This window comes from Oncorhynchus mykiss, chromosome 12 (genome assembly GCF_013265735.2).
Source record: "Oncorhynchus mykiss isolate Arlee chromosome 12, USDA_OmykA_1.1, whole genome shotgun sequence".
Classification (NCBI taxonomy): Eukaryota; Metazoa; Chordata; class Actinopteri; order Salmoniformes; family Salmonidae; genus Oncorhynchus; species Oncorhynchus mykiss.
Window position 1 is genome coordinate 22,629,169 of NC_048576.1, and position 22,280 is coordinate 22,651,448.

The 22,280-nt window shown below is 42.5% G+C and overlaps 1 protein-coding gene and 1 pseudogene across 7 annotated transcripts in view; both read right to left on the minus strand.

Annotated features, from left to right (window-relative positions):
- Positions 1-22,280, minus strand: part of LOC110536820 (protocadherin gamma-A5) — a 46,623-nt gene that overhangs the window by 21,311 nt on the left and 3,032 nt on the right. The window contains exon 1 of one of the 7 annotated variants that reach the window (XM_036937226.1): positions 19,123-21,579. The exons of 2 other annotated variants lie outside the window; for them this stretch is intronic. In XM_036937226.1, coding sequence (XP_036793121.1) covers positions 19,123-19,404 — 282 coding nt within the window. In that variant the 5' untranslated portion in view covers positions 19,405-21,579. Of the gene's footprint in view, positions 1-7,012; positions 9,620-12,061; positions 12,321-12,383; positions 12,465-19,122; positions 21,580-22,280 lie in introns of those variants that run through there. 4 more of the 7 variants (XM_036937227.1, XM_036937228.1, XM_036937222.1 and 1 more) reach the window with 4 other exon arrangements.
- On the minus strand, positions 9,821-12,051 carry LOC118937649 (annotated as a pseudogene).

Below are 22,280 nucleotides of genomic sequence, written 5' to 3' on the forward strand. Positions count from 1 at the left end.
TATCGATGTCAATGCGATGCAGCTGTAAGGGATGTTCAACGATAACCTCCAATGGTAACATACAAGGGACGCTCTCTCCACATAACTCCTCTCTGTCTATCCTCTCATTGACAACCAGTTCACCCTTTTCCAAATCCACACTGAAATACTAGTTACCAGCATCAGAGGCTATCCTTAGTTTACGGTCATAAAGCTCAGGTATTCCCAAACCAAAGTCCTTAGCTATATTCCCAACAACAGAGCCCACGTTCAATTCCTCAGGTATGGTGTATCGAATCTGTGACTCTATTGTATTCCACAGGAGAACATATTGATACATCCAGAACATTTGCCACCTCAAAAGGCCACGAATACTCATTGTCCTTTGTTCCATTCAGTCAGTCTCCTGTTCGCAGGAAATACCATCACACAATATGGAAATAAAAATTATTCACGTAAACATTTCCACGAATTTCAAACAGACTGTGTTTTGTTTCCAGTCAGTGCATGATTAGCTCCCACATCTGAGCATTGTAGAGCATTGTAGGCTAAGGGATGAGATGCTGAGGCTAAGGGGAGGGAGTAGATCCCTTTGTATGGCTCTACACAGTATTGGTGCAAAAAACACTCTGCTACAGACCAATCACTGGTTCACTTGATCTTAAAGGCACACTATGTTTACACTGGAGAAGAACGCTTAAAACACAGAAACATATGAGCAGCACAATGTATTCACTCACAATAAAATATGTTACTTTGATTCAGAAGTAATAAAGGTGCTATTTTACTAAACAGATGTGGTAATTCTATAAATGCTTAATTAAATAATAAATAATGAATGCAAATATAGGCCTATATTATGTTTATTATCATTAATAGTACTATTATTAATATTATTATTTTAGCAGAACTGTATCCTTTTAAGCCCTCCGTTTACTGTACTCTTTCTGCCGTCGTGTGGCAATGAGAGTGAAGCACAGAGTGGTGTTCTCATAGCGCGTCATAAGGAGCAGGAAGCCAGTCTCGCTCATCCCCGCAGTAGCCTGCTCAATCTGAACGGGAGGGGGGAGTAACGGGCTGGGAATGAAAGGATCGTGAGAGAGGGAAGTGAAGAGGAGGATAGAGGTTTCACGCACACATACACGCACACATGCATGCACACGAACACACACACACGATTTAGTAGTGTGTATTTACATAGCGGTAGTACATACACTGAGTGTATAAAATATGAAGAAAACATACACTTTCCATGACATAAACTGACCAGCTGAATCCAGGTGTAATCTATGATCCCTTATTGATGTCACCTGTTAAATCCACTCCAATCAGTGTAGATGAAGGGGAGGAGAGGTTAAATAAGGATGTTAAAGTCTTGAGACAGTTAAGACGTGGATTGTGTATGTGTGCCATTCAGAGGGTGAATGGGCAAAAAAAATATTGAAGTGCCTTTGAACGGGTATGGTAGTAGGTGCCAGGCTCACCGGTTTGAGTGTGTCAAGAACTGCAACTCTGCTCTGTTATTCACGCTCAACAGTTTCCCGTATGCATCAAGAATGGTCCACCACCCAAAAGACATCCAGCCAACTTGACACAACTGTGGGAATCATTGGAGTCAACATGGTCCAGCATTCCTGTAGAAAGCTTTCGACACCTTGTAGAGTCCATGCCCCAGACGAATTGAGGCTGTTCTGAGGGCAAAGGGGGGTGCAACTCAATATTAGGAAGGTGTTCCTAATGTTTTGTACACTCAGTGTATTTCATAATTTTTCTAATTTGCCTATCTAACTGATTGAGGAAGTATTTAGCAAAGATAATGTAAATCTGTGTCTTTAGGCTATATAGATTTGTCCTATCTGTGTCCTTAAACTATGTGTCACAATATCAATTTGTCCACACTGATTTTTAACGACAATAGGCTACAACCAGGGGACATAGATGATCTAAATCTCCCTGGAAACTGCGGGAGCTCGAATTACAGTGTTAGATGAAAATAACGTTTAAATTATGAATCATGCTCATTAACCATTTCACAGTGTCATGTAATATGGGCCAGGCCGACAAAAGATAAATATAGTCGTATTTCACACGATGATCAGAGGCAGAATAGGACCCACTGCTGCAGGACAACATTATTCAATCCCTGAAAATAGGTATGGCTGAGGCAGAAAGGAGACCCAAACGCGCTGCACAGACCGAGCGGAGCATTTCAGCACCACGCGGGTGGACAGCGTCACACACGCGGACGGCTCACGCTGGTGCATGAGGCAGACAACAGGCAGCACGAGAGTTGCATAAACAATGCGCTCCTGTTTCCTCTCACTGGAATGGAAAACACGAGCTAACTGAAAATATACTTTCTTAGATACACAGCTTGGTAGCATTTCCTGAGGAAGAATACTAATTTAAATGGCCCCAAACCGCTATGTTCAAGGAACTGCGTATATATATATATATGTCTGCAGTTCATGCCACCATTTGTCACGTGACCAGATACTTCTTTATCATTCATGAGTGGGGCCTCAATAGCTGAATACATAAACAAGATGTAAAGCCCCTTCTATGGTACATAACAATAATGATTGAATGGTCCTTTACCCAAAGGAAGATGTGATTTATACAGGTACCAACACATTCATTACATATATTTTAATTTATCTCATACACTGCTCATGGGAATGTTCTCTCTTCCTTTCTCAGTAATGAGATAATTCAATGTCAACCAATAATAAGATGGTCAAAATCTGTAGGACTGTTTGTGACATATTTATGATGAACAGTGCTGATCTTTCCCTTTACAACTCATACTCATACTAAACATGATTATTTTGCATGTTATGTTGGTCTAAGTGTGTGTGTGTGTGTGAGAGAGAGAGAGAGAGAGAGAGAGAGAGAGAGAGAGAGAGAGAGAGAGAGAAAGATAGAGAGGGTGACAAGAGAGGGTGAAGAGAGTTGGAGAAACAGAGAGAGATATAGAGGGGGATACAGAAAGAGAGGGAGACAGAGAGAGAAAGAGAGAGAGAGAGATACTAGTGTTATCTTCATGTTCCCCTTATGCTTCATGAGTAGGGCCCTGAGGTTTCCTGGTCAGGTCCCTTTGTCAGGGAAAATTCAGGGGCCTATAATCATGAGGTTGGTGCCTGAATGCCATCCAGGGAAACACAAGCATGTTTACCATAACCAAAGAAACACGTTTGCTATTACCAAACACAAAATATACTGTATCTTATAATATGTCAGCAATTATGCATGTTATTTGTCTTGTTTTGCTGTGTTTGGTCCTTACAATAGCTAACAGAACATGGTTAGATATGCAAGGGTGTGAATATCTCTGTAATCCACTAGTGAACAGAGGAGAGTATGTTTTTGTAATAAATATCACAATCTTCACAAACACCTGCACCAGGAACAACACCATCTTCACTGAGGGTAATATACCCGCAGACAAAAAGATAGAGAGTTTCAGACACACATTTCCCTCTCCTGCTGACCTTGCCCTGCTCCACTGCAGGTTAGGGCTGGTGAAGACTGAAACATGGCCCATGGCAGGGGTTGCTTCCCAGTGCCTTTCCACCAAACACCCCACAGAGGTTTAGCTGCACCCCCCCACGCCCAAAAATTCTTAAGGAATGGTACAGTCTTCACCATGACTCGGCCAGTCGTCATGGCAACACATCCCACCTCTCCTCCTGAAAATGAATATGTTATTGCTTCTGTGTTGTAGCGAAAGGGTGGGGTGGAAGACTGTCTGAGAACTGTCTGAGAACCACACACAGAGAAACACATTCAATTCGAAGGATTGAGCCAAAGGGAAAGGCTGCAGTGCAAATTAAGTGTTGATGGGCTGTGTGCAGTGTATGTTCATAATTAAAGATGAGCATAGCACACTTTCATTGCATTCTAACTCTCTGTTATTACATATAGCTCAGGAAAATCCAAAGCTATAAGAGTAAAGCCAGAGGTCTACTGTCAAACACAGTCTCTGTAAGGACAGGGTTTACTGTGGACAAGTGTTCTGTAAAAACACATCTAGTCTATAGCTCACTGTATTAAGCTGTGGTGTTGAACCAAGCTAGAGGGCTATGGGGAGTAGAAATGGATACGGATGTGACATAGTCAAAAGCTTTTTGTTACCGGAGAGAGATTGAGAAAGACAAAATAGAGAAACAGATTGAGTGAGTTAGTGAGAGAGACAAAGAGAGAGTGAGAGGGGGGGAAGAGAGCAAGATAGACTTTCTAAACGAATAGATCCTGTGACTCCGTGTATCTAGGTGTATGTAAGCATATACAGTACAGTACATCTAATCTGAAGAGAATACTTTGATTGAACTGAAGAGGAACAGAAGCGAGTGCTGCAGTGAAACCTGCCTCCCACAGCCTTCCTCCTACTGCTGCATGATGAACAACAACACCTCACTCCCTCCCTCTGCCTCCACACAGTGTGCTCAGCACCACTAATACACAACCCAGTCACTTGCTGGTAAACAGACAAATACACACACACTGAGGACGCCCAGGTCCGATACGGGAAAGTGAGTGCTTGTGATGATGTGAAGGTCTGAGAGAAGGACAGAGATATAAACAAGAATACGATTGCATGTAATTACAGGTGTATGGTTGTATAAGTACATTGGAATATTAAATAAGTGCAACAGTGTAATGGGGTTAGGACAGATTGGTTGATGGATAGTTACAGAGGAAACAAAATGGAACACAACATAGTGTTTCATCACTCACAAACTACACACAAGTCCAACTGGGTCAGTTTTGGATTGTGAAGCAATTAAACAGGCCAGTGCAATGAGAATATAGTCAGGACAAACAGACTACAGCCCACTTCCTAACATCATGGTGTTTTGTGTAACTGTAGGAGTATGCAGGCAGCTGGCCTGAGTGGCATGTCACACAAGAAGTTAGGGGTAGACTAAATGACAGAAGAGATGTGGCTCTGCTTGTCAACTCTCTCTCTCCATGTCTGTTTGTCTCTCTCTATCGCTGTCGCTATCTCTGTCTCTATCTATGTCTGTCTCTCTCTGTCTCTATGTCTGTCTCTTTCTTTCTCTACCTCTGTCTCTGTCTGTCTGACTCTCTCCATCTCTGTCTCTGTCTGTCTGTCTGTCTCTGTCTGTCTGTCTGACTCTGTCTGTCTGTCTGTCTGTCTGTCTGTCTGTCTGTCTGTCTGTCTGTCTGTCTGTCTGTCTGTCTGTCTGTCTGTCTGTCTCTGTCTCTGTCTCTGTCTCTGTCTCTGTTGCTCTTTCTTTGCACTTGCAAATGCGCTAGCACAAGACCATCATGTGTATTATTTACAAGTCCTCCACCGTATAACCAACATTTCTTCTGTCAGGAATCTGCAGCACTTGTTGTTTGCAGAGTGTTACCATGACAACCTGCATGTCCTTAAGGTGAATCTTTCTGGGATGCTGGAGAGGAGAGTTAGTGACTGCGTCACACAGCTCTCTCTGTAAATCTTGAAGTCACCTGAATACAACAACCAATACAGAATAACTAAATCTGCTGTTCTCGTGAACCCAACAGCAAACATTCAGGGACAGGGACCCTAACATGAACATAACCACAAACACTCAATCACACAACCATAAAACAAGTCCTAAGTTTTTCTAACACATCTAATACCTCAGTATCTATGCAGGATTCTGTGGTTAAACAGGAGGCAAAGATGTGACGCTGTTGCTGGCGGATATCAGGCAGATGAGAAATCTCTCTAACTCTCACTAACATGCTCTAATCTAAAAATCCTTACAACCTGTCAGCCATTACTACTGTGACTGACAAGTAGTGACCTAGGTTACAGACAGACAGACAGACAGACAGACAGACAGACAGACAGACAGACAGACAGACAGACAGACAGACAGACAGACAGACAGACAGACAGACAGACAGACAGACAGACAGACTCATTCTGAATACAGAGCCGGTGCAGTGTTTATACAGGCATGAGTGTAACACTGCTGTGGAACGAAGCCCAGAGTCTGATAGAAGAGACTTATAAGCCCATTACTGCAGTATGTCAGATTATTAGAGTAGTGTGTGAGCGGGAAAGTGGGTCAGTGTGTCCAAGTGCTATGGTGTTTTACAGAGAGAGAGAGATGGAAGATGAGAGAAAGAGGGGCAGGAGAGAGAGAGAGAGAGAGAGAGAGAGTGCGAGAGAGAGGGAAGATCAATGGGAGAGAGCAAGGAGAAGGCTCCTCAGAACAATGACTTGATAGTATTAGCAGTGAGTCAGTCAGGTCAGTCGATCAGTCAGGTCAGTCGATCAGTCTGTCAGTCAGTCAGTCAGTCAGAAGAGACCTAAGGAAACTGATACTGTGAGTTTATAACATGCTCTTTTAACTACACACCTGCGGGGTAAATAAGAAGGGAAAAGAGTAATCAACTGAGGATCATAGTCACGGTGTTGCAGTGTATATCAGGAAAAAATTATAACAGGTTAACACAGAATCATGACATCACAGGCTGCCTGATGATGAGCCATCTGGCCTCACTAATACCTCTACATTTACAGACACTCTTATCTAGAACAACTTACAGGAGCAATTAGAGTTAAGTGCCTTGCTCAAGGGCACGGCGGCAGATGTTTCACCTAGTTGGTTCAGGGATTCAAACCAGCAGCCTTTCTGTTACTGGCACAACGCTCTTAACCACAAGGCTACCTGCTGCCCAAATGCCCTTTAGGTACTGATAGGCCAAGCTGAGATGAACACAGAAACCGATAACACTCTAGTCAGCACCATGTAGTGCCTTCACTGATATATAGTAGGAGAACCTGTTACACATCATAAAGGTAAAGGTCTCCAAAGATACATTGTGTGTATCTGCACCCCTTCATATAGATAGACAGACATTACACAGATTGGAAGAGGGTCAAAGTGTGCTTGCCTGTAGTCCAGCCACCAATACAACATACCACAGTTTGGACCATGCTACTAACATCTTTCAGTTGTAAATGTTATCTTGATCAGAGGCAAGAGAATAGGGTGAATGTATGTGAATGTATGAGGGGGGGTCTCACCTCTCCATCAACATCAGCATCCTCCTGCTCTCTATTTTCTCTCTGCATTGTCCCCATGCAACTCACATCCACCAGTGTGTTCTGGCTATAAGGCCTCGCAAACTTCACATTACTCATCCTAGAGTCAGTGGTTCCACACACCTCATAGTTGTATACACGCTGTAGGGTTCCCAGGGTTCCGTCTGGGTAAACGGGAGGGTAAAATGGGATAACTGGGAGGTTTGCTGCAGATTTATAGAATAATCGATTCTGTCTCCATCTGTAGATTTTTACTGTGACAATGGCAATGATGGAGAATATGAACAGAACCGAGACCCCAGCCAAGGCCAACACCAGATAAAAAGTCAGGTTGTTGTCATATTCCCTGTCCACTGTGATGTCAATGAATTCTGAGAGTACTTCAGGGAAGCTGTCCGCCACCGCCACGTTCACATTGACTGTAGCTGATCGAGAGGGCTGCCCGTTGTCTTCCACTACAACAGTGAGCTTTTGTTTCACTGCATCTTTATCAGTGACCTGGCGTATGGTTCTTATTTCTCCATTCTGTAGGCCTATTTCAAACAGCGCTCTGTCTGTCGTTTTCTTCAGTTTATACGAGAGCCATGCATTTTGTCCAGAGTCCACATCAACAGCCACCACTTTAGTGACAAGATAGCCCACATCTGCTGAACGAGGCACCATTTCAGCCACCAGAGAGCCACTCGTCTGCACTGGGTAGAGAACCTGAGGCACATTGTCGTTCTCATCTTTTATGAATATGTTTATAGTCACATTGCCACTCAATGGGGGTGAGCCTCCATCTTGTGCTTTGACATTGATTTTGAAAGATTTGATTTGCTCATAATCAAAGGGCTTCACCGCGTAAAGGACCCCACTGTCGGAATTTACTGTCAAATATGCGGAGAGTGGAGCCCCGTTTAAACTTCCATCCTCAAGGAAATATGATACCCTAGCATTTGATCCCCGGTCTGCATCTGTAGCGCTCACAGAAAAGAAAGACCGGGAAGGGACATTGTTTTCAAACACATAGGCATCATAGCTTTCTTGGGGGAATTGGGGTGAATGGTCGTTCACATCCGATATCTTTAAACTGAGTGTCTTTTTACTTGAGAGCGGCGGACTGCCTCCATCTACTGCCGTGATTGTTATATTATACTCTGCTGTTTGCTCTCTGTCCAATACAGATTCTGTCACCAGATTGTAATAATTTGATAAAGATGATTCCATCTTGAAAGGAAGGTTGTTATGAATGGAACATGTTATCTCTGCATTTTCCGCGGAATCAAGATCCTGGATGTTAATCATGGCTATAATAGTGCCAGGGACCGAGTCCTCGGGTAGGGCACTAGAAAATGACATGACGGTTATTTTCGGGATGTTATCATTAATATCAATAACATCAATAACGACGCTACATGAGTCTGTTAAGCCACCATGATCTTTGGCTTTTACCTTTATTTGAAATTGTTTGTTCTTTTCATAATCTATATCCCCTACTACTTTTACCTCGCCTGAAATCGGGTCGATTGTGAATAGCTCTTGAATACTTTTGGTGGCATGCTCAAAATAATACTCTATATTGATGCTAGATCCCTCGTCTGCATCTGTTGCACTTACTGTGGTAATCAATGTGCCTTTCGCTGCATTTTCTGGAACAAATGCTTTATATGTAGCTTGGCTAAATGCCGGGGCATTATCATTTGCATCGAGAACGACGATGTGAATTTGAACTGTTCCAGACCGCTGAGGGTCTCCACCATCGACAGCAGTTAAAGTCAAATAGTGATGCTTTGTCTTTTCTCTGTCCAGAGGTTTTTGAAGTACCATCTCTATGTGTTTACGGTCATCTATGCTACCTTGAACATTAAGATTAAAATGGTCTGTGGGGTTTAACATGTATTTCTGAAGTGCATTTTCGCCCACGTCTTGGTCTACCGCGTTTTCGATAGAGAAACGAGCACCAGGTACGGCTAACTCGCTGATTTCCAATTCAATTTCTCTCTTCGGAAAGACGGGGCTATTATCGTTGATATCTAGTACTTCAACTGTAACTCGAAACAGTTCCATTGGATTCTCTAATATCACATCGAAACTGAAGCTACATGCGGGCATCTCCGCACATAGCTGTTCCCGGTCCATTCTCTCTTTTACCAACAATTGTCCTTTCTCTCGGTCCAGCCCTACGTACTCACTGTCGCCCGCGCTGAAAATCCGAGCTCTCCCGGCTACGAGCCGTTGCGGGTCCAGTCCCAGATCTTTTGCTATATCTCCAACAAAGGATCCCAAGGTCATTTCCTCCGGGATGGAGTAGCGGACCTGCCCGGCCACAGGGTAAACTGAGAACGCGCAAACCACGAACACGCACAACGGCCACTCCAAGAGTCTGTTCTTTCTCATTGCCATTTCACGACAAAAATCTGAAGCCAAAGCACAATATTAAGGCTGAAAATAAATTCTAGAATGTATTTGACAAGAATCCAGTAAATGTGGCGTCCATTAACAGAACAAAGAGCAGTTGGACACCTAATGTACAGACAAGGGTCCTTATTCTCTCGTCTGGAGCTCCACTTTACTGTGCTTCTGTGGGTTTCTAAACGCATTATTGTGGGAGGAACCACGGTGTGATTGTTTTTTATATTACATGCGATCCACAGCGGCACCTAGGGTTCAAACAAAGTATCGCAATACTAGAGAAATTAAGGTTTTGGCATGTAAATGTATCACACTTAAAAATACCGAATAAATGTTGACGTGAGACATTTAGATATTTAGTAATACAAAATTCACCACCATAGTGTCATCAAATATTTGATAAGAATGTGTTACAGGAATAGTTTTGAAGATAAATAAGACAAAGATGCAGTGGAGCGCATACAAATACATGCGTAATGACAACGCTTGTGCTCACACGAACGCAGAGAGATAAAGAGAGACAGAGTAATTGAGCGAAGAGAGCATTAGACCGAAAGAGAGGGAGACGATGGTGAGAGAGATGCATCAACACCCAACAAATCATATAAAACAACCCTGATCAGGAGTAAATATTCATTTCAATATGCCCTCTCACCTCTCAATCGATATCAGCATCCGCCTGATCTCTCATTTCACTCTGCATTGTCCCCATAGGACTCACGTCCACCAGTGTGTTCTGGCTATAAGGCCTCGCAAACTTCACACCACTCATCCTAGAGTCAGTGGTTCCACACACCTCATAGTTGTATACACGTTGTAGGGTTCCCAGGGTTCCGTCTGGGTAAACGGGAGGGTAATATGGGATAACTGGGAGGTTTGCTGAAGATTTATAGAATAATTTATTGTTTCCACCGGTAGATTTTCACAGAAATTATACCAATAATCGAAAAAATAAAAAGCAGTGAAACCACAGCAAGTGCCAAAATTAAATAAAAAGTCAGGTTATCATTGTATTCCTTGTCGTGCGTAAAGTCAGGGCATTCTGAGAGCACTTCAGGGAAGATGTTAGCCACCTCCACGTTCACATTGACTGTAGCTGATCGAGAGGGCTGCCGGTTGTCCTCGATTACAACAGTAAGTTTTTGATTCACAGCATCTTTATCAGTGACCCGGCGTTTTGTTCTTATTTCTCCATTATGTACTTTAGTGACAAGATAGCCCACATCGGCTGAACGAGGCACCATTTCAGCCACCAGAGAGTTAGTAGTCTGTACTGGGTAGAGAACCTGAGGCGCGTTGTCGTTCTGATCAGTCATTAAAACAGTTAAAGTCACATCGGTGCTCAGAGGGGGTGAGCCTCCATCTTGCGCTTTAATGGCACAATCAAAGGCACGCATGTATAACGCCACTTTCTGAATTGACAGTTATATACTGGAATACTGAAAGTCCATCTTTGTATGAATCATCTATACAATATGAAATCCGTGCGCTTTTGCCGGTGTCCTTATCACTGGCTGTTAGTGGAAATATGGAAACACCTGGAGAGTTGTTCTCCATCACAGAGAGTGCCTCTCAAATAATGGTGCATTATCATTCACATCGGATATTCTCTATGTCAGAGTCTTGTTTGTAGTATTATTGTAATATTGTACTCAGAAATCATTTCACGGTCCAACATCTGATCTGTGACTAAACTGGAGGATGATGGCTTAATGTGGAATTGTAAATCCTGGTTGATGGAACATTTGATATGTCCATTTCTACCGGAGTCTAAATCTTTAACGTTCAACATTGCTATAACAGTCTCTAAAGGTGCGTCTTCGGGTATCGGGTTAGAAAAGGGCATCTAAAACGTCGATCAGTACTTTACTTGTATCTGATAGACGCCCCCGATCAATTACTTGCACAATTAGTGTATGCTGTTTACTACGCTCAAAATCTAATTGTCCAGTAACTGTAATTTCCCCTGTAAGGGGATCTACACTAAAAAGATCTGAACCGCCACTAGCATGTGAAAACGAATACATAGTTTGGCCACGTGTCCCTTTATCTGAATCGGTAGAACTGACTCACAAAATCACGGTTATTTTTGGAGAATCTTCGGAGATAGAGGATTTATAAAGCCCAGAACTGAAAACAGGTGCATTGTCAGTTGTATCTAATACTTTTATATATATTTTAACAGTACCGGACTTCTGTGGATTACCACCGTCCACAGCAGTTAACACCAAGGTATGTTGCTCAATCGTTTCACCGTGACAAGCATCGTTGCAAGCACCATCTCTACATATGTTCTTCCCTATGCGTGTGAATGCTGTTTCAGATCACTCGGTAGGAGAGAATATGTTTGAATGGAATTAATTCCGACGTCAGGTTCCATAGCATTCTCTAGCGGAAACCTGGCTCCTGAAAGAGACCCCTCACTAATCTCTATTCGAATATCTTTATTAGAAAATACTGTAGTATTGTCGTTAATATCTAATATCTCTACGTCAATACGGAGAAGTTCAATGGGATTTTCAAGAATTATCCGGAAATGTAATGAACATGGAGCCACTTGGGCACACAGCTCCTGTTTATCACGCCTCTCTTTCACAACCAGAGTCCCTTTGTCCACATTGATACCGATATACTCACGGTTATCCTCCGTAAAAATACGCGCTCGACTTGATTTGAGTCTTTTAACTTGCAACCCTAGGTCCTGAACGATATTCCCCACGAACGAACCAGTCGTCATCTCCTCGTGAAATGAATAGCGGAACTGGCAGTTCACAGACACTGAAAAACAGACTGAGAAAATGAGAAGATGCAATTGCCATTTCCGAATGGCGGATCCTCTTGTTCCACGAAAACAAAGAAAATGCATGTTTTTCTTAATATGCGTTGCACAGCTATCTAATATTAAAATCCAATAACACTCATATGTAGGCAAGTCAGCAAATCAAAATATATATGCTACCTCTGTTATTCCAGTGACATCCGTTTTAGACAGTGTTCTCACTCTCCCAAAGCAAAGGGGATTGTGCGCATGTCACTGCGACTTTAATATCACCCACACTGTATAGGCAGGGACAAAATTACACTCGTGTATGCCTACTGCTGTACCGGTCAACAGCGGCACTAAGCGCATAATGGAGATATTACATGTGTATAGAAAAACGTTTTTCACAATCTACACAGCTTCTATCAGAAATCACAAAAATCCAAATTACTTTGCCAGCTTCATGGCTTGTTCCACATATTTGCTCTAAAAGTGTTCACATCTTGAAAAGTATCTAACATCATAAAATATCACAAATAAACTGTGAATTTGACCTGACTTATTTTACAAAAACCTACTCAAGTGATGAAAATTGTAGTGTAGTATATACGGACAATACATTATAAATGTATGTTCCAGTTGTAAACTTTGAATTGATCATATAGAGGCCAGAGCACACACATGATTGTACGCAGAATGTAAACCCAGTCATTCAGATACACATTCACATCTGAACAGAGGACGGGATAGGGGGAGGGTGTCTCACCTTTCCATCGACATCAGCGTCTTCCTGCTTTCTCTCTTCTCGCTGCATTGTCCCCATTCGACTCACATCCACCAGTGTGTTCTGGCTATAAGGCCTCGCAAACCTCACATCACTCATCCTAGAGTCAGTGGTTCCACACACCTCATAGTTGTATACATGCTGTAGGGTTCCCAGGTTTCCGTCTTGGTAAACGGGCGGGTAATATGGGATAACGGGAAGATTTGCTGCAGTTTTATAGAATCGTTTTTTCTGTTTCCACCGGTAGATTTTCACGGACATTATAGCAATAATCGAAAAAATGAAAAGCAGTGAAACCACAGCAAGTGCCAAAATTAAGTAAAAAGTCAGGTTATCATTATAATCCTTGTCGTGCGTAAAGTCAGGGTATTCTGAGAGTACTTCGGGGAAGCTATTAGCCATCGCTACATTCACGTTGACTGTGGCTGATCGAGAGGGCTGTCCGTTGTCCTCAACTACAATTGTGAGCTTTTGTTTCAGAGTATCTTTATCAGTAACCAGACGTACAGTTCTTATTTCTCCATTCTGTAGGCCTATTTCAAACAGCGCTCTGTCTGTCGTTTTCTTCAGTTTATATGAGAGCCAGGCGTTCTGTCCAGAGTCCACATCAACAGCCACCACTTTAGTGACAAGATAGCCCACATCTGCTGAACGAGGTACCATTTCAGCCACCATAGCGCCACTAGTCTGTACTGGGTAGAGAACCTGAGGAGGGTTGTCATTCTGGTCCAGGACAAGTACATGCACACTTGCGTTGCCACTGAGAGCAGGAGAACCACCATCATGCGCTCTAATATTGATTTTGAATGCTTTAAGTTGTTCGTAATCGAATGATCTCACCGCATATATAACACCAGTTTAACACCCCGTTAACCACGGAGTCCTCAAGGATGTAGGAGACGCGTGCGTTCTGGCAACAATCAGCGTCTGATGCTCTTACGGTAAATAATGATACACCTGGTGAATTATTTTCCACTATATTTGTAATATAAGATTCCTTCTCAAATATTGGTGTGTTATCGTTGACGTCAGACACTCGTAAGGTAATAGTCTTGTTACTAGAGAGAGGGGACGAGCCTTCATCTGTGGCAGTTATAGTAACGTTATATTCTGATACTATTTCCCTGTTTAATTCTTCATCTGTCAATAACGTATAGTAATTCCGTAATGATGACCTAATGACAAAGGGGGAATCTTTTGATATGCTACAACGCACCTGTCCATTTTCTCCCGAATCTATGTCTTTAACATTAATCACTGCGATTGTTGTGCCAGGTGGAGAGTTTTCAGAAACAGGATTCGTGAATGATGTTAAAGATATGACAGGTATGTTATCATTCACATCAATTATGTCAATAATCACGGCACACGAATCAGTGAAGCCGCCATGATCTTTGGCTTCGATGTTTAACTCGTACTTTTTAGCTTTTTCAAAATCTAGATGTCCAAAAACGAAAATCTCACCTGACTGTGCATCGATTCGGAAAAGCCCGTTGTTACTGTCTGCGCTGTACCTGAAAGCAAACGTCACTTCTCCGTTTATGCCTTTATCTGCATCAGTTGCGCTTACTTTAGCCACAGGGCTTCCCTTAGGCGCATTTTCTGGAACTGACGCCCTATACAGCTTTTTGGAAAATACGGGAGTGTTATCGTTTACGTCTAAAACGTGGATATTTATTTTCATCATGCCTGATTTCGGTGGATGGCAACCATCAATTGCGGTTAAAACGAGGGACAATTCCTCATGGCTCTCCCTGTCTACTGGCGACAGCAACATCATGTCTATGTATTTGTTTCCGTCTGCACGAGTTTCCTGTTTCAGAATGAAATGATCAGTGGGTTTCAGAGTGTAGCTCTGTATTGTATTTTCTCCAACATCTGGATCAAATGCGCTATCTAGTAAGAAACGCGCTCCCGGGAGGGCTGACTCGCTAATCTCGATATATATTTCATCTTTGGGAAATGTAGGAGCGTGGTCATTGACATCCATGATTTCTACGGTAACTTCATAAAGCTGAATAGGGTTTTCTAAGATTAGCTCGAAGCTGAAACTACATGGAGAAGTTTGTTTACACAAGAGCTCTCGGTCTATCCTCTCACTCACTGCCAGTGTTCCTTTGTCTGTGTTCAGCTCCACATAGGGACTATTGTCCCCGGCTATGATACGAGCTCGGCCGCTCCTCAGCCTTTTCAGATCAATGCCCAAGTCCTCTGCGACATTACCCACGACCGAGCCTTTCGCCATCTCCTCAGGAATAGAATATCTCACTTGTCCATGGACTATACATCCAAATGAAACGAGGATAAGCCATAGTGACGCATGGCTGTCAAAAGCGCATACCAGATTCCTAGCAGACATTTTATAAAATCCAGTTCATATACTACATAATTGTCCAGACCAACAGAAAAACGAATCTACACAGACCAAAGACAACGAAGTAGAAGTATCCAAACGATCTTCAATTAATCACAAAACATGTCGTTCCGCCTGCTTCAGGCGTGTAATTCTGGCGAGTCTGTTTTCTAATATGGCTGAAGCAACTGGCAACCTTCAGATAGAAAGACCTCACTGATATGGGAGGTGCTTTTTACATTTCACTGGGCCACATTTCACAGTCTGAACCAACAGCGGCACTCACAGACCATTGCAAGGAGCGCACTTCTACTGTACAAAATGACACTACAAACCATTAATTATGTAAATTGTATGGCCTACTATATCTTCTAGTGTGACACATTTGATCAAAAAACACGTCAATGTAAGACAATACTGAGCGAGATACACATTCAGGCCTATATGTTGTCATCCCCAGTCAGAACTACTTCTCACTTAAAATAAGTTAAATGTAAAAATACACCTAACGTTAAACAAAATATTAATTAAGGTTTAGTATCGTTCTGTTATAATAAAACCTGTTAACAGACTTACGGTGCCCTATAAAATAATACGTGAAAGAGGCTACGGGACTGTGTCCGACAGTGTCGCTGTCCACGAGTGGTGGTGCTGAAATGAACAAGACTTGAGGCTCTCTTTGAAAAACATTAGTACATCAGTTGATAATACACATACAAAGTCCCAATCTAATCTAATTTAAATAAAACCATTGAATTAATACAATTATTAAGCAACATAACACATTGGGCAAATTCACAATATCAGGAGAATCTGGGAAACTTTTCTCTCTTTGTGCATGTTGGAAAGTATCTGTAGAGATCGAGTCCATTATTAACAAAAGGTCTGGCAAATTTACAGTCAATCTTCCTTGAGTCAGTCGTCATGCACACCTCATAGTTGTACATATGTTGCAGAGTCCCTGTCCCTTCGGCGTCTGCTTAACTGGGTGGATAGTATGGAATAACCGGGAGACTAGACTGATACATGCGTGATTGTCTCCACCTGTAGATGTTAACTGATATTATAACTAATACACACGATATGAAGAGGAAAGAGACCACAGCCAAGGCCAAAACTAGATAAAAAGTCAGGTTGTCACTGTAATCCGTGTCATGCGTAAAGTCAGTGAATTCTGAGATCACTTCGGGGAAGCTGTTAGCCACTGCCACGTTCACAGTGACTGTAGCCGATCGAGAGGGCTGCCCGTTGTCCTCGACTACAACAGTGATTCTTTGTTTCAGTGCATCTTTATCAGTGACCTGGCGTGTTTCTCCGTTTTGTAGTCCCACTTCAAACAATACCCTGTCAGTCACTTTCTGCAGTTTATATGAGAGCAACGCATTCTGTCCAGAGTCGACATCAACAGCCACCACTTTAATGACAAGATAGCCCACATCTGCTGAACGAGGCACCATTTCAGCCACCAGAGAGTTACTAGTCTGTACTGGGTAGAGAACCTGAGGTGCGTTATCATTCTGGTCTTGGATTATTATTTTCAGAGTCACTTTACTACTCAACGGAGGGGAGCCTCCATCTTGCGCTTTTACGCGGAACTGGAAATCCTTTATCCGCTCATAGTCTAACGAGCGTACAGCATTCTGTTGTTAGTGCCAACGATGCCGACAAATGATCCAATGCTCAAGTGTCATATTCAGTTACGCACAATAATGACGCCCTGGGGGAGATGTTACCGGTTAATAAATTAGTAACATCTCCCCCAGGGCGTCATTATTGTGCGTAACTGAATGTGACAACAGAAAGCATTGAGTAAACGATTAACTGCCAACCGTTTGTGATGTTATCAATTGGAATATACAGTCCTGAATTATAACATCATGCGGGAAAACCATGAGAAAGGACTGAGTTGTGATGTCATCAATCAGTGTGTCAGTTCACACCGTCAACTGGTTGCATCATACACTGATCAAAGCTGTATTCAAGTATAAATATAGTACAGCCTACAACATATGCTATACGTAGTTTAAATACATCAATCATCATGATCATAAATTCTGTAAATAACATAATTTAAGAGCCAGAGCTCAGTATGCCCTTACCTCGTCGGGTGAATCTGCCAACAATGCTCTCTCTCTGTATACATGGGCCAGTGTGTCTCTGCCACTGGCGTCTATGCTCACGAGATTTTGATTGATGGGCCTGATATATTTCATATCACTCTTTTTCGAGTCAGTAGTCATGCACACCTCATAGTTGTACACGTGTTGAAGAGTCCCTGTCCCCCCAGCGGGGTGGATAATATGGAATAACTGGGAGATTGGAATAGACTTTACTTGATTGTCTCCACCTGAATCCAAATGAAATATTTGTATCGTGTCCTATGCTGCTCTCTCGACTCTCTCTCTTTGTCTTCCTTCTCTCTAACTGTATACAGAGGGGAGGTATCGTTGCAATGTAATTTTTTGGTTCTTATTTCCCTCCCGTGATCAACAGCGGCCCTTGCAGTCCAAATCCAAGAAAGACACCCATGCAACACCAAGTATAACATTTTAGTTCCCTGTGTCCAATAGAGCAACATAGCGCAATGATCTACAAAATAATGATGACAACCATGCTAAATCCCTGATGATGAGACAGAGGTACAAAATCAACCCTGAAACGTATATCATGAATGTAATGTAAATGTATGAAGCTACGAAGCTATTTCTAGAACCTCATCGGCATAATTTATTGTGCTGAGAAGGATCAAGTTTTGTAGACAAAAAGAAAAATACAAAATACAAAAGCAAATGAATGGCCTCAAAGGACGCGTCCCACAAAGCAGTAAATAAAACCTACAAAAATAAACTGCAGCTGCCTGCTTCGTGGCGGAACAGCCTAGTATGACTGGCGCAATGTCCACTAAGCGTGGTGCTGAAACGTTAAGACACTGCTACTATCATGTAAAATCAGCAACAACAAAAAAACGTCCTCACACTGTCAACTGTGTTTATTTTCAGCAAACGTAACATGTGTAAATGTGTATATTTACGTAACAAGATTCAACAACTGAACAAGTTCCAACGACATGTGACTAACAGAAATGGAATCATGTGTCCCTGAATAACGGGGGGGGGGGGGGTCAAAATCAAAAGTAACAGTCAAAATCTGCTGTGGCCACCAGCTGCATTAAGTACTGCAGTGCCATTCCTCCTTATGCACTGCACCAGAGTTGCCAGGAACTTTCACGCAGATGAGCAGGGAGCCTGGGCATCTTTCTTTTGGTGTTTTTCAGAGTCAGTAGAAAGGCCTCTTTAGTGTCATAAGTTGTCATAACTGTGACCTTATTTGCCTAAGCTGTTATTGTCTTGATGACCGTTCCACAGGTGTAAGTTCATTAATTGTTTAAGGTTCATTCAATAAGCATGGGACACAGTGAATAGACCCGTTACAATGAAGATCTGTGAAGTTATTTGGATTTTTACGAATTATCTTTGAAAGACAGTGTCCTGAAAAAGGGACGTTTCTATTTTTGCTGAGTTTAGTAGGCCCATTCTTCTTCACGAAACAGCACCCTGCAAGTGCTTTATTCTTTCAAGACTAACTAGGTCTACTAAATAAACTACATTATAAAACAAATACATCATTTGATTGGCCTGACGAATGTGCTGACAATACACATACACCCCCCCCCCCCCCATCAGGACCCCACAAAGGATTTCCAGAATGTACTGACAAGAAAAACATCCAAACATATTGCAAGCTCAGCAGTGTACTTTCACTAAACAAAGCATGTAATATTTCTGTACAGCCTGTCTCACCTGCTCCGGAGGATCCGGGTCACCCAGAAAGCTTTTCTCATTCTGAGAACATTGCAAGGTCGCATTGTCTCTGGTCATAGTAGAGCTCGGGTCCATTATTAAAACGTTCTGACTAAAAGGTCTGGCGAATTTACAGTCATTCTTCTTTGAGTCAGTCGTCATGCACACCTCATAGTTGTACACGTGTTGCAGAGTCCCTGTCCCTCCGGCGTCTGCGTAACGGGTGGATAATATGGAATCACTGGGAGATTGGAGTGGTGGATGTTGCGAAATTGTCTCCATCTGTAGATCTTAACCGATATTATAACCACTACACACGAGATGAAGAGAAAAGACACGACAGCCAAGGCCAAAACTAGATAAAAAGGAAAGTTATCGTGGTATTCTTTGTCATGCGTAAAGTCACTGAATTCTGAGAGCACTTCAGAGATGCTGTCCGCCACTGCCACGTTCACATTGACTGTAGATGAGCGAGAGGGCTGCCCGTTGTCCTCCACTATAACAGCGAGCCTTTGTTTCACAGCATCTTTATCAGTGACCTGGCGTATGGTTCTTATTTCTCCATTCTGTAGGCCTATTTTAAACAGCGCCCTGTCTGTCGCCTTCTGCAGTTTATATGAGAGCCAAGCATTCTGTCCAGAGTCCACATCAACAGCCACCACTTTAGTGACAAGATAGCCCACATCTGCTGAACGAGGCACAATTTCAGCCACCAGAGAGCTACTCGTCTGTACTGGGAAGAGAACCTGAGGCGCGTTATCGTTCTGGTCTTGGATATAAATGTGCACAGTAACAGTAGCACTGAGGGGCGGGGACCCTCCGTCTCGCGCAGTTATATTACAAAGAAACTATTTTACTTGTTCATAATCAAATGAGCGCACAGCATGAATAACCCCATTCTCTGAATTGACCGAGACCAGTGAAGAGACCTGTGCCCCATTTATCTCACTGTTCTCCAGGTAGTAGGACAAGCGCGCATTTTGTCCAGAGTCAGCATCACTCGCCCTGATAGTGAATATGGAGATCCCCGGGGAATTGTTCTCCGGTACAAATGCCTCATAGACACAGCGGTCAAAGGCGGGTGGGTTGTCATTGACATCTGTCACTTTCACTGTCACTGTTTTATTACTGAAGAGAATCGGTGTCCCGTCGTCTGATACATTTATGGTGACGTATTCTGAAATCGATTCTCGGTCGAGGACGCCATCAGTTGCTAAGCTATAATAGTCGGTCATTGAAGACTCCATTCTGAAAGGGATATCTGGGTTTATAGAACAGTGCACCACGCCATTCTTTCCAGCATCTGCATGCTCTGCATTTATCACGGCTACTGTAGTTCCAGGAGGGGAATTCTCTGCTATGGTATTGGAAAAAGACATCAGTTGTATTGTTGGAGAATTATCATTCTCGTCAATAATTTCAATAACAACTTTACATATATCGGAAAGTCCACCGTGGTCTTTCGCTTTCACATTCAACTGATAATTGTTTGCTTCTTCGTAATCTAATTTGTCTGATACTGATCTCTCCTGTTTCCGCATTTATCTGAAACAACTCTTTTGCATCTCTTGAGGCCATGGAATACGATACTTTTCCATACGACCCATTATCAGCATCCGCAGCGTTGACTGTTGATATCAGTGTGCCTTTTGGGGAGTTCTCTCTCACTACAGCCTTGTAAATAGATTGGAGCGGTATCGTTCGCATCTAGCACTGTAACGTGGATGAGAACAGTTCCGGATTTTTGCGGATCCCCCCCATCGGTTGCTATAAGGAGCAACGTACGATCTTCCTGACTCTCTCTGTCTAATGGGTTCTGCAGAATCATTTCGACGTATTTACTATCAGTGTTCCTATGTACTGCTAATTTAAAATTATCTGATGGCTTGAGTGCATAGTTTTGTAAGCTATTCATGCCCACATCCGAGTCCATTGCATTATCTAATGAGAAGCTCCAGACAGCGCAGACTCGCTAATTTTCAGGTTAACACTATCTCTCAAAAAGGAAGGGGCATTGTCATTTATATCCCGGACCTCGACTGTTATTCGATACAATTGGATGGGATTTTCGATTATAACCTCAAAACGAAAGCTGCAAGGCGTAGTCTGCTTGCAGAGCTCTTCTCTGTCTATTCTCTCTTTCACAACCAGAGTGCCTTTGTCTCTGTTGAGATCAACATACTGACGACTCCCCTTTGTTACAATGTGAGCTTACCAGTAACAAGCCGACTGACCTCCAAACCCAAGTCCTTCGCAATATTACCGACAAAAGATCCCTCTGCCATCTCCTCTAGGATGGAGTATCGTGCTTGTCCTGTCACATTGTTAACCTAGATCACGCAACAAACGATGCACAGTACTTGCCATCTGTAACCAAAGCCTTTCCTCCACAGGCTGAGTGGAACATCGAACAAACGCCAACTATCCATTGTAATGACTATTTAAGTGGTAAAGTCGTAATTCTATAGACAACCCGATGAATTCCAAAATAAAATAATGCCAATGCCTGCATGTATCCTTCTCGGCTGCAGAGTATAGCAATACAGCAATCACTGCGCAGCCACCCATGAGCCAATATAAAAACTTATTGTTAACCAACAGCGACTCTAACAGTTAAAAACATGAAAATGCACCGAATTAATAGTGACTATGCCTCTACAGACCTGATCATTCCTCTACAGACACAACCTCCCATAGGACTCTAGTTTAGATCCAGCCCAGAAAGAACCAATGAGACATTTCTATTTTACACGAATGCATGGCATACAGTGGCTCAATATGGATAACCAAACACTGCAAACTCACAAGTACAGCCGCAACAGAAACGACTATTATTTTATTTTGGTCCACGAAGGTGTGCTGTGACAGTCTGAATATGACATTTTATACGAATTGCAATACAAAAACTTTGACATGCATGTCATTTTTCTACAACACGATTTGAAAAGCCCAAACATTGTGGATAAGAGCAAACCCCGTGGGTTTAATTCAGGATGAAGACAGGCAAACAAGATGATAAAATATGATCTCAATAACCTAAATAACCTATACCCGACCTGGGTTCATGCCTATTTAAATACTTATGTTCTGTGTATTTGAGTATTTCCAAATATTGTGACCGAAATACTTATGTTTGAAGTTGTAAAATGTCAGCGTCT